Below are 12,525 nucleotides of genomic sequence, written 5' to 3' on the forward strand. Positions count from 1 at the left end.
TAGGCTGATGCCGCACTGGACTAGGCTGATGCCGCACTGGACTAGGCTGATGCCGCACTGGACTAGGCTGATGCCGCACTGGACTAGGCTGATGCCGCACTGGACTAGGCTGATGCCGCACTGGACTAGGCTGTTGCCGTACTGGACTAGGCTGATGCCGTACTGGACTAGGCTGATGCCGTACTGGACTAGGCTGATCCCGTACTGGACTAGGCTGATCCCGTACTGGACTAGGCTGATCCCGTACTGGACTAGGCTGTCAAGAGATTTTCCCATCAGATTAAGACTAGTCGTGGAGACAAACCCTAAATCGGGGATGGGCAACTCTCCGGTCTTCGTGGGCCTGATTGGTGGCACAATTTTGCCCCAGTGCCTGCAAATACACTAATCAAGGTCTTTGGTTTCAAATGTAATTTGTTTAAATCAGATGCATTTGCTAGGGATGGGGAAAAAGTGAGACACCAATCAGGCCCTCGATGACCGAGTTAACACATCCCCGAACTAAATGACCCAGATTATACTTTTAACTAACTCAGTTAAGAATTCTTAAGATTCTTATTTTCAATGACGGCCTAGGAACAGTGGGTTAACTGCCTGTTCAGGGGCAGAACGACAGATGTGTACCTCGTCAGCTCGGGGATTTGATCCAGCAACCTTTTGGTTACTAGTCCAACACTCAAACCACTAGGCTACCCTGTCGCCCCAAAACTAAGGGAAAGGGGATAACTAGTCAGTTGCACAACTGAATGCATTCAACTGAAATGTGTCTTCCGCATTTAACCCAACCCCTCTGAATCAGAGAGGTGCGGGGGGGGGGGGGGGGCGCTGCCTTAATCGACATCCACGTCTTCGGCTTCTGCCTGGGGAACAGGCGGGGGGCAGAATGACAGATTTTTTTTTTACGTTGTCAGCTCGGGGATTCGAACCAGCAACCTTTCGGGTTACTGGCCCAACGCTCTAACCACTAAGCTACCTGACTACTGACCTGTATGATGTGCTGGAGGCTGGAGCCAGCCTGTCCAGTCACCGCTCCTGTCTGACCAGGCTTGGTCTGGACCACGGACATCACCTTCCCCAGGTTGGACAGGTTAGACAGCTAGAGGACAGGAAGTAGGAGAGAGAGACTGGTCAAAACAACACATCTTACCTTATCAAGATCGACCCATCAAAAACCTAATATAATATATTCCACTTAGCAGACGCTTTCGCGTGACTTTTATCAAGATAGGCCAATTTAAATGTCAAATTTATTTTATTTTATTTATTTCACCTTTATTTAGATAATATCGTACATAGGTGGGTGTGGTTGTACTTACATGGCTGAGGAAACTATGTATTTTACATGTGTCACTAATGAAATGAATTAATTAATGGAAATTAGATGTTTTTATTTAAAGCAACTTCCATACTGTACATGTTTAATATGTGACCCCCCCCGTGGGGAGAATGGACTGTTCCACTGTACATGTTTAATATGTGACCCCCCCCCCCCCGTGGGGAGAATGGACTGTTCTACTGTACATGTTTAATATGTGACCCCCCCATGGGGATAATGGACTGTTCTACTGTACATGTTTAATATGTGACCCCCCCGTGGGGAGAATGGACTGTTCCACTGTACATGTTTAATATGTGACCCCCCCCATGGGGAGAATGGACTGTTCTACTGTACATGTTTAATATGTGACCCCCCCCCCCGTGGGGAGAATGGACTGTTCTACTGTACATGTTTAATGTTTAATATGTGACCCCCCCCCCATGGGGAGAATGGACTGTTCTACTGTACATGTTTAATATGTGACCCCCCCCCCCCCCCCCGTGGGGAGAATGGACTGTTCTACTGTACATGTTTAATATGTGAACACCCCCCCCGTGGGGAGAATGGACTGTTCTACTGTACATGTTTAATATGTGACCCCCCCGTGGGGAGAATGGACTGTTCTACTGTACGTTTAATATGTGACCCCCCCCGTGGGGAGAATGGGCTGTTCCACTGTACATGTTTAATATGTGACCCCCCCCATGGAGGGAATGGACTGTTCTGTATTTAATATGTGACCCCCCCATGGGGATAATGGACTGTTCCACTGTACATGTTTAATATGTGAGGCAGGGAATGGACTGTTCTGTGTTTAATATGTGACCCTCTCATGGGGATAATGGACTGTTCCACTGTACATGTTTAATATGTTAGGGGGGAATGGACTGTTCTGTGTTTAATATGTGACCCTCCCGTGGGGATAATGGACTGTTCCACTGTACATGTTTAATATGTGACCCTCCCATGGGGATAATGGACTGTTCCACTGTAAATGTTTAATATGTGAGGGGGGAATGGACTGTTCCACTGTACATGTTTAATATGTGAGGGGGGAATGGACTGTTCCACTGTACATGTTTAATATGTGAGGGGGGAATGGACTGTTCTGTGTTTAATATGTGACCCTCCCATGGGGATAATGGACTGTTCCACTGTCCATGTTTAATATGTGACCCCCCCATGGGGATAATGGACTGTTCCACTGTACATGTTTAATATGTGAGGGGGGAATGGACTGTTCCACTGTACATGTTTAATATGTGAGGGGGGAATGGACTGTTCCACTGTACATGTTTAATATGTGAGGGGGGAATGGACTGTTCTGTGTTTAATATGTGACCCTCCCATGGGGATAATGGACTGTTCCACTGTCCATGTTTAATATGTGACCCCCCCATGGGGATAATGGACTGTTCCACTGTACATGTTTAATATGTGAGGGGGGAATGGACTGTTCCACTGTACATGTTTAATATGTGACCCCCCCCATGGGGATAATGGACTGTTCCACTGTACATGTTTAATATGTGAGGGGGGAATGGACTGTTCCACTGTACATGTTTAATATGTGAGGGGGGAATGGACTGTTCATGTAAAAGACAACAGAAGACATCCTAACTAACCCAATGCTGCACGTCCTTCCCAGACATCACTTTGTTTTGACCCTGGTTGGCCGCGGTCAGCTTAGAACAGGGGCACAAAACAGACGCAGTGAGTCCCTGCTAAAACCAGGGGTGTGGGCATGTCACAAAACAGACGCAGTGAGTCCCTGCTAAACCCAGGGGTGTGGGCATGTCACAAAACAGACGCAGTGAGTCCCTGCTAAACCCAGGGGTGTGGGCATGTCACAAAACTGGAGTCAATGAGATAAGACAGCTAACTTGCTTAGCTTCAATATTCAGATTTGTTTTAAAAACATATTGTATAGGAAGGATGCATGAAATGGGAATTGGGATTAATTCAAACCAACAATTTTTACAACCCATATTCCAAGTTTAGCTTTGGCACAAGCAGAAAAACATGCCAGAAAAACTAAAAGTTATTTCTGAATGATACAAGTTATTGCATTATTATCATTAATATTGTTATTAAATGGTTTAATTAAATTGATTGAAAACAACATCTATCTATTTTTTCTGAATATTTCTCAAAGTTAGCCGGCCAATTTATGGATCCTGCTAAGGCAACTAAACAACATCTTACCAGTGTTCCACCTCCCCCCATAGTAAGGGGGCTCTTGACAAGGGTGATTGTCTTGGTGACTCCTCCCACTACCGTGGTAACCACCTGGTGTTGCTGGGCAACCGTCACCGTGCCAGACTTGTGCACGGTGATGATAGGGCGAGAAGGCGTTCCGGGTGTGACAACACCTGACGTGCCCACCTGAGCCGCAGCAGTCTTCAGCATGCGGGTTGCTGGGTTACTAACCTAGGGAGGACAACACCGGGTGAGAGACACACAGACAGAGAGACAGGAGAGAGAGAGAGTAGTTAGAAGACACAGCCAAGACAGCCCCTATAGCATTCAGAAGGCACGGCCAAGACAGCCCCTATAGCATTCAGAAGGCACGGCCAAGACAGCCCCTATAGCATTCAGAAGGCACGGCCAAGACATCCCCTATAGCATTCAGAAGGCACGGCCAAGACAGCCCCTATAGCATTCAGAAGGCACGGCCAAGACAGCCCCTATAGCATTCAGAAGGCACGGCCAAGACATCCCCTATACCATTTAGAAGGCACGGCCAAGACAGCCCCTATAGCATTCAGAAGGCACGGCCAAGACAGCCCCTATAGCATTCAGAAGGCACGGCCAAGACAGCCCCTATAGCATTCAGAAGGCACGGCCAAGACAGCCCCTATAGCATTCAGAAGGCACCGCCAAGACAGCCCCTATAGCATTCAGAAGGCACCGCCAAGACAGCCCCTATAGCATTCAGAAGGCACAGACAAGACAGATACTATAGCATTGAAAAGGCACGGCCAAGACAGCCCCTATAGCATTTAGAAGGCACAGACAAGACAGATACTATAGCATTGACAAGGCACGGCCAAGACAGCCCCTATAGCATTTAGAAGGACAGCCAAGACAGCCCCTATAGCATTAGAAGGCACGGCATTGAAAAGGCAAGACAGCCCCTATAGCATTTAGAAGGCACAGACAAGACAGATACTATAGCATTGAAAAGGCACGGCCAAGACAGCCCCTATAGCATTTAGAAGGACAGCCAAGACAGCCCCTATAGCATTTAGAAGGCACGGCCAAGACAGCCCCTATAGCATTTAGAAGGCACAGACAAGACAGATACTATAGCATTGAAAAGGCACGGCCAAGACAGCCCCTATAGCATAGAAGGACAGCCAAGACAGCCCCTATAGCATTCAGAAGGCACGGCCGAGACATCCCCTATAGCATTCAGAAGGCACGGCCGAGACATTCCCTATAGCATTTAGAAGGCACGGCCGATACATTGCTTTACTCTACGTGGTACAGTAGGTAACGTGGGTATTGGACCACAGCCATGATAAACAAAAATCACTCTAGTGTTCATAATTAACAGCAGAGGTTTACATGGTGTGTGTGCGTGTTACTATTCGTCCAGGGATCTCTTACCATAACAGGCGAGGCTACTTTGACAGTCTGTGAACCGGGGCTCATGGCCACGGTCTTGACCATAGTAGCACCAGCTGGAAGCTGCATGGTGGCCGTGGAGGGCGGGATCTTCTGTGTGGCAGCAGCCGCTGCAGCCAACGCAGCCATGCCACTCATCTGAGGGCTGCTGCCCATTGGCTGAGGGGGGAGAGCAGACAAGTACAAAATAATTACAATTATTAACATTTATAAATCACTGTTTTACAAGAATGATCTCAAAGTGCATAAAGTTTGGTTATTCATAGGACTAGAGAATATGGAATAGAAGGAACTAAACTGGTTGTACATGAATCAGCCCTGGGATAACTATAGTTTTAACTAGGACTTACGGAAATATATTTCCTTTATAATTTTCCCCTTACCCTACCACCCCTCCCCTAATTAGAGTAAACCAATGGACAACAACACTGAGGCTTCTATTTCCTGGTTATACACACACACACACTACATAAATAATGTAAAATATACTTCCCGTGAAATTTTAAGGAGTATTTCTGTCTGTAATAAAGCACTTTCGTAGGGAAACACTCATTCTGAATGGCTGGGCCTGGCTCCCCAGTGGGCGGGCCTGGCTCCCCAGTGGGCGGGCCTGGCTCCCCAGTGGGCGGGCCTGGCTCCCCAGTGGGCGGGCCTGGCTCCCCAGTGGGCGGGCCTGGCTCCCCAGTGGGCGGGCCTGGCTCCCCAGTGGGCGGGCCTGGCTCCCCAGTGGGCGGGCCTGGCTCCCCAGTGGGCGGGCCTGGCTCCCCAGTGGGCGGGCCTGGCTCCCCAGTGGGCGGGCCTGGCTCCCCAGTGGGCGGGCCTATGCCCTTCAAGGCCCAGTCATGTGAAATACATAGATTAGGGCCCCAATTAATTTATTTCCAATTGACTGATTTCCTTATATGAACTTTAACTCAGTAAAATGTTAGAATTTGTTGCATGTTGCGTTTATATTTGTGTTCAGTGTCTGAAGACCATCCTGCTTTGATATCTAGCTGCCATGTTTTTTTCCCACTGTGCCGTTTCACAAAAGTTCTGAATGTTTCTATTCATATAGCTTCTACAGTTTGTAGATGAACGCCATTGCTAAGATAAGTCAAGAGTCAAATCGATCAATACTATCATGATCAAAATCACCCAGCAGTGTTATTTACAGAGTAAATAATGCATTTGTTTTCGTTCCAGTGCTTTTCTGAAGACATAGGAATTCTCCGGTTGGAACATTATTGATGTTTTATGTTAAAAACATCCTAAAGATTGATTCAATACATCGTTTGACATGTTTCTAAAGGACTGTAAACGGAACTTTTCAAGTTTTTGTCTGGACGAAGTGCCTGCGCCTCATGAAGATGGATTACTGGGCTGAACACGCTAACAACAAGTGGCTATATGGACATAAATGATGGACTTTATGGAACAAATCAAATAATTTGTTGTCGAACTGGGATTCCTGGGAGTGCCTTCTGATGAAGATCATCAAAGGTAAGTGAATATTTATGGTGTTGTTTCTAACTTTGTTGACTCATGGTGGATATTTCTCTGGCTGTTTTGGGCTCTGAGTGCCGTTCTCAGATTATGCTTTTTCAGTAAAGTTTTTGAAAAATCTGACACAGCGGTTGCATTAAGGAGAAGTCTATCTTTTATCAATGTTTATTATGAGTATTTCTGCAAACTCACCGGATGTTTTGGAATCAAACATTACTGCACGTAAGGCACCAATGTAAACTGAGATTTTTGGATATAAATATGCACATTATCGAACAAAACATGCATGTATTGTGTAACATGATGTCCTATGAGTGCCATCTGATGAAGATCAAAGGTTATTGATTCATTTTCTCTCTATTTCTGCTTTTTGTGACTCCTCTCTTTGGCTGGAAAAATGGCTGTGTTTTTCTGTGACTTGGCTCTGACCTAACATAATCATATGTTGTGCTTTCGCTGTAAAGCCTTTTTGAAATCGGACACGATGGGTAGATTAACAAGATGTTTATCTTTCATTTGCTGTATTGGACTTGATATGTTAAAAGTTACATATTTCTAAAAAATATTTTTTTGAATTTCGCGCGCTGCCTTCTCAGCGGAATGTTGTAGAGGGGTTCCGCCCTAGAAAGGTATATTTAGGTACTATTTAACTGTGCTAGAATGCTTAAAAAGACCGCAAAAAAAATATATATAGGCATCGTTTTTTTTGAGCAAGGAAAAGATCAGATATCGGTCAAAAATATAATATCGGTGCATCACTAAACGTAACAAAACGTGGAAAAAGCCAAGGGTTCTGAATACTTTCCGAATGCACTGCACCTCAACTTACATGCCATCCAGTATATCAAATAAAGTTTGGTTTACTTCCACTGGTATGTCATCCAGCCCTGGAGTTCGGTATACTTCCACTGGTATGCCATCCAGACCTGGAGTTCGGTTTACTTCCACTGGTATGTCATCCAGCCCTGGAGTTCGGTATACTTCCACTGGTATGCCATCCAGCCCTGGAGTTCGGTTTACTTCCACTGGTATGCCATCCAGACCTGGAGTTTTCCCCCAGACTTAAAGGCTTTAATTGCCTCAAGAAGTTCCTCCTCTGTAATTAGGCCTTCACTTGAGTCTCTGTATAGCTGTTAATTTTATACTATTATTAGAAAAAAATACCCTTACCATTAACTTTAAGTTAGTGGAGATGGAGGAGAATGAAATGAGAACATATGTTTAAAAGGTACTTTGCTTCCTCTTCTAAAATATTGTTTGGTGAATCCTGGGTGACTCCATTTGTAACAAGTAAATCATATATTTGGAAGTATTTCTATGTTGAAGATTTTTTTCTATATTTTTTTTTAAAGAATTCGGTGGATTTTTCATCCAGTTCACTTTATTTTTTTAATAGCGCTTAAATATTTTATACACTTGATATTTTATTACGTTCCTTAATTTCTTTTTGTTTTTCCTCTAACTTATTCTGAGCCTTTACGGTGAAGTTTTTATTGCTTATCCATCTATACTTTTAGTTCCTCTGTTTGAGATTAACTCTTTTTACCTAAATATTTGTTGTTTTAAAATAAAGAAGAAGAGGAGTATTGGATTGCATGGCCACTTAAGGTACATTTTAAGTGTCCCGTACAGTAATTTATAAAAGCCGTGTTGGGTTTACTACCTTTTTAATTTGGGCGTTTTTTTATTGTTCAGAAATGTGGTGGGTCGTCTCTTCGTTTCTCAGGACTTTATCCTGCTGACTGTTCCAAATGTACGAAACTGAATTTGGTCCGATGGTCCTCTGCACCATCGTCTTGGAACGCCTTACAAAATACTTTAAAACTGGAAGAACTTGTCCCCGATTGGTGTTTTTAAATCACCGATGAAGGATTTTCAGGCTGATTCCCTGACCTGTCAATGTTTTTAATTGGTTGTTTTCTGATTTTGTTATACTCTTGTGAATTCTATGGTTTTTTACCAGATTACTTGTAGTTTTTTTCCATGTATGTCTGTAATTTTTGTAATGACTTGGTGCTGCCTAAAAAAAATAAAAAATCTGTTGTATCTATTTTACGTAGGGAAAAAAAATCCCTTAAATTCTTCTGTCTAGCTTAAAAAACAATTTGTCATCCAGTAGGCTTTCCAACACATAAATTCTCTATGAGTATTGTGTATACCAAAGATGTGATTAGTTAGGGGACAGAATGCTGTCAATCAACACTAACTTTTGCGGGCCAGCAAAAATGACATGGGTAGTCAAGACGACTAGCTTGATCGAGCCTCTGCCATGTATATCTCACTAGGTCAGGATATTAAACCTCCATGTATATCTCACTAGGTCAGGATATTAAACCTCCTCCACGTATATCTCACTAGGTCAGGGTATTAAACCTCCTCCATGTATATCTCACTAGGTCAGGATATTAAACCTCCACCATGTATATCTCACTAGGTCAGGATATTAAACCTCCATGTATATAACTCACTAGGTCAGGATATTAAACCTCCATGTATATCTCACTAGGTCAGGATATTAAACCTCCTCCATGTATATCTCACTAGGTCAGGATATTAAACCTCCATGTATATCTCACTAGGTCAGGATATTAAACCTCCATGTATATCTCACTAGGTCAGGATATTAAACCTCCATGTATATCTCACTAGGTCAGGATATTAAACCTCCTCCATGTATATCTCACTAGGTCAGGAAATTAAACCTCCTCCATGTATATCTCACTAGGTCAGGATATTAAACCTCCTCCATGTATATCTCACTAGGTCAGGATATTAAACCTCCATGTATATCTCACTAGGTCAGGATATTAAACCTCCATGTATATCTCACTAGGTCAGGATATTAAACCTCCATGTATATCTCACTAGGTCAGGATATTAAACCTCCATGTATATCTCACTAGGTCAGGATATGAAACCTCCTCCATGTATATCTCACTAGGTCAGGATATGAAACCTCCTCCATGTATATCTCACTAGGTCAGGATATTAAACCTCCTCCATGTATATCTCACTAGGTCAGGATATTAAACCTCCTCCATGTATATCTCACTAGGTCAGGATATTAAGCCTCCTCCATGTATATCTCACTAGGTCAGGATATTAAACCCTCTCCATGTATATCTCACTAGGTCAGGGTATTAAACCTCCACCATGTATATCTCACTAGGTCAGGATATTAAACCTCCTCCATGTATATCTCACTAGGTCAGGATATTAAACCTCCTCCATGTATATCTCACTAGGTCAGGATATTAAACCTCCATGTATATCTCACTAGGTCAGGGTAATAAACCTCCATGTATATCTCACTAGGTCAGGATATTAAACGTCCTCCATGTATATCTCACTAGGTCAGGATATACATAGATATCATCCTAACCAACTTCCCCTCTAAATACACCTCTGCTGTCTTCAACCAAGATCTCAGCGATCACTGCCTCATTGCCTGCATCCGTAATGGGTCAGCGGTCAAACGACCTCCACTCATCACTGTCAAACGCTCCTTGATACACTTCAGCGAGCAGGCCTTTCTAATCGACCTGGCCGGGGTATCCTGGAAGGATATTGACCTCATACCGTCAGTAGAGGATGCCTGGATATTTTTTTTAAATGCCTTCCTAACCATCTTAAATAAACATCAAGAAATGTAGAACCAGGAACAGATATCTTGGTTCTCCCCAGACCTGACTGCCCTTAACCAACACAAAAACATCCTATGGCGTTCTGCATTAGCATCGAACAGCCCCCGTGATATGCAGCTGTTCAGGAAGCTAGAAACCATCTTTTTCAAGCAGAAATTTGCTTCTTGCAACACTAACTCAAAAAAGTTCTGGGACACTGTAAAGTCCATGGAGAATAAGAACACCTCCTCCCAGCTGCCCACTGCACTGAAGATAGGAAACACTGTCACCACTGATAAAACCACCATAATTGAACATTTCAATAAGCATTTTTCTACTGCTGGCCATGCTTTCCACCTGGCTACTCCTACCCCTGTCAACAGCACTGCACCCCCAACAGCAACTCGCCCAAGCCTTCCCCATTTCTCCTTCTCCCAAATCCATTCAGCTGATGTTCTGAAAGAGCTGCAAAAACCCCTACAAATCAGCCGGGCTAGACAATCTGGTATATCTGCCACCCCTATTACTAGCCTGTTCAACCTCTCTTTCGTGTCGTCTGAGATCCCAAAGATTGGAAAGCAGCTGCGGTCATCCCCCTCTTCAAAGGGGGGGACACCTCCAAACTGCTACAGACCTATATATCCTACCATGCCTTTCTAAGGTCTTCGAAAGCCAAGTCAACAAACAGATTACCGACCATTTTGAATCTCACCATACCTTCTCTGCTATGCAATCTGGTTTCAGAGCTGGTCATGGGTGCACCTCAGCCACGCTCAAGGTCCTAAACGATATCTTAACCGCCATCGATAAGAAACATTACTGTGCAGCCGTATTCATTGATCTGGCCAAGGCTTTCGACTCTGTCAATCACCACATCCTCATCGGCAGACTCAACAGCCTTGGTTTCTCAAATGATTGCCTCGCCTGGTTCACCAACTACTTCTCTGATAGAGTTCAGTGTGTCAAATCGGAGGGTCTGTTGTCCGGACCTCTGGCAGTCTCTATGGGGGTGCCACAGGGTTCAATTCTTGGACCGACTCTCTTCTCTGTATACATCAATGAGGTCGCTCTTGCTGCTGGTGAGTCTCTGATCCACCTCTACGCAGACGACACCATTCTGTATACTTCCAGCCCTTCTTTGGACACTGTGTTAACAACCCTCCAGGCAAGCTTCAATGCCATACAACTCTCCTTCCGTGGCCTCCAATTGCTCTTAAATACAAGTAAAACTAAATGCATGCTCTTCAACCGATCGCTACCTGCACCTACCCGCCTGTCCAACATCACTACTCTGGACGGCTCTGACTTAGAATACGTGGACAACTACAAATACTTAGGTGTCTGGTTAGACTGTAAACTCTCCTTCCAGACCCATATCAAACATCTCCAATCCAAAGTTAAATCTAGAATTGGCTTCCTATTTCGCAACAAAGCATCCTTCACTCATGCTGCCAAACATACCCTTGTAAAACTGACCATCCTACCAATCCTCGACTTTGGCGATGTAATTTACAAAATAGCCTCCAATACCCTACTCAACAAATTGGATGCAGTCTATCACAGTGCAATCCGTTTTGTCACCAAAGCCCCATATACTACCCACCATTGCGACCTGTACGCTCTCGTTGGCTGGCCCTCGCTTCATACTCGTCGCCAAACCCACTGGCTCCATGTCATCTACAAGACCCTGCTAGGTAAAGTCCCCCCTTATTTCAGCTCGCTGGTCACCATAGCAGCACCCACCTGTAGCACACGCTCCAGCAGGTATATCTCTCTAGTCACCCCCAAAACCAATTCTTTCTTTGGCCGCCTCTCCTTCCAGTTCTCTGCTGCCAATGACTGGAACGAACTACAAAAATCTCTGAAACTGGAAACACTTATCTCCCTCACTAGCTTTAAGCACCAACTGTCAGAGCAGCTCACAGATTACTGCACCTGTACATAGCCCACCTATAATTTAGCACTATCAACTACCTCTTTCCCAACTGTATTTAATTTATTTATTTATTTTGCTCCTTTGCACCCCATTATTTTTATTTCTACTTTGCACATTCTTCCATTGCAAAACTACCATTCCAGTGTTTTACTTGCTATATTGTATTTACCTTGCCACCAAGGCCTTTTTTGCCTTTACCTCCCTTCTCACCTCATTTGCTCACATTGTATATAGACTTGTTTATACTTTATTATTGACTGTATGTTTGTTTTACTCCATGTGTAACTCTGTGTTGTTGTATCTGTCGAACTGCTTTGCTTTATCTTGGCCAGGTCGCAATTGTAAATGAGAACTTGTTCTCAACTTGCCTACCTGGTTAAATAAAGGTAAAATAAAATAAAAAATATTAAGCCTCCATGTATATCTCACTAGGTCAGGATATTAACCCTCCATGTATATCTCACTAGGTCAGGATATTAAACCTCCTCCATGTATATCTCACTAGGTCAGGATATTAAACCTCCACCATGTAT

The 12,525-nt window shown here is 44.0% G+C and overlaps 1 protein-coding gene across 4 annotated transcripts in view; it reads right to left on the reverse strand.

The window, feature by feature from the left end:
- The window catches only part of LOC139416963 (host cell factor C1b), an 83,878-nt gene that overhangs the window by 36,666 nt on the left and 34,687 nt on the right, over positions 1 to 12,525 (reverse strand). For 3 of the 4 annotated variants that reach the window (XM_071166177.1, XM_071166178.1, XM_071166180.1), the window contains 4 exons: positions 4,931 to 5,107; positions 3,524 to 3,748; positions 2,944 to 3,003; positions 986 to 1,096 (listed from right to left, as the gene is read on the reverse strand). In XM_071166177.1, coding sequence (XP_071022278.1) covers positions 986 to 1,096; positions 2,944 to 3,003; positions 3,524 to 3,748; positions 4,931 to 5,107 — 573 coding nt within the window. The remainder of the gene's footprint in view (positions 1 to 985; positions 1,097 to 2,943; positions 3,004 to 3,523; positions 3,749 to 4,930; positions 5,108 to 12,525) is intronic. The other variant, XM_071166179.1, reaches the window with a different exon arrangement.

Source organism: Oncorhynchus clarkii, chromosome 9, assembly GCF_045791955.1.
Source record: "Oncorhynchus clarkii lewisi isolate Uvic-CL-2024 chromosome 9, UVic_Ocla_1.0, whole genome shotgun sequence".
NCBI lineage: Eukaryota > Metazoa > Chordata > Actinopteri > Salmoniformes > Salmonidae > Oncorhynchus > Oncorhynchus clarkii.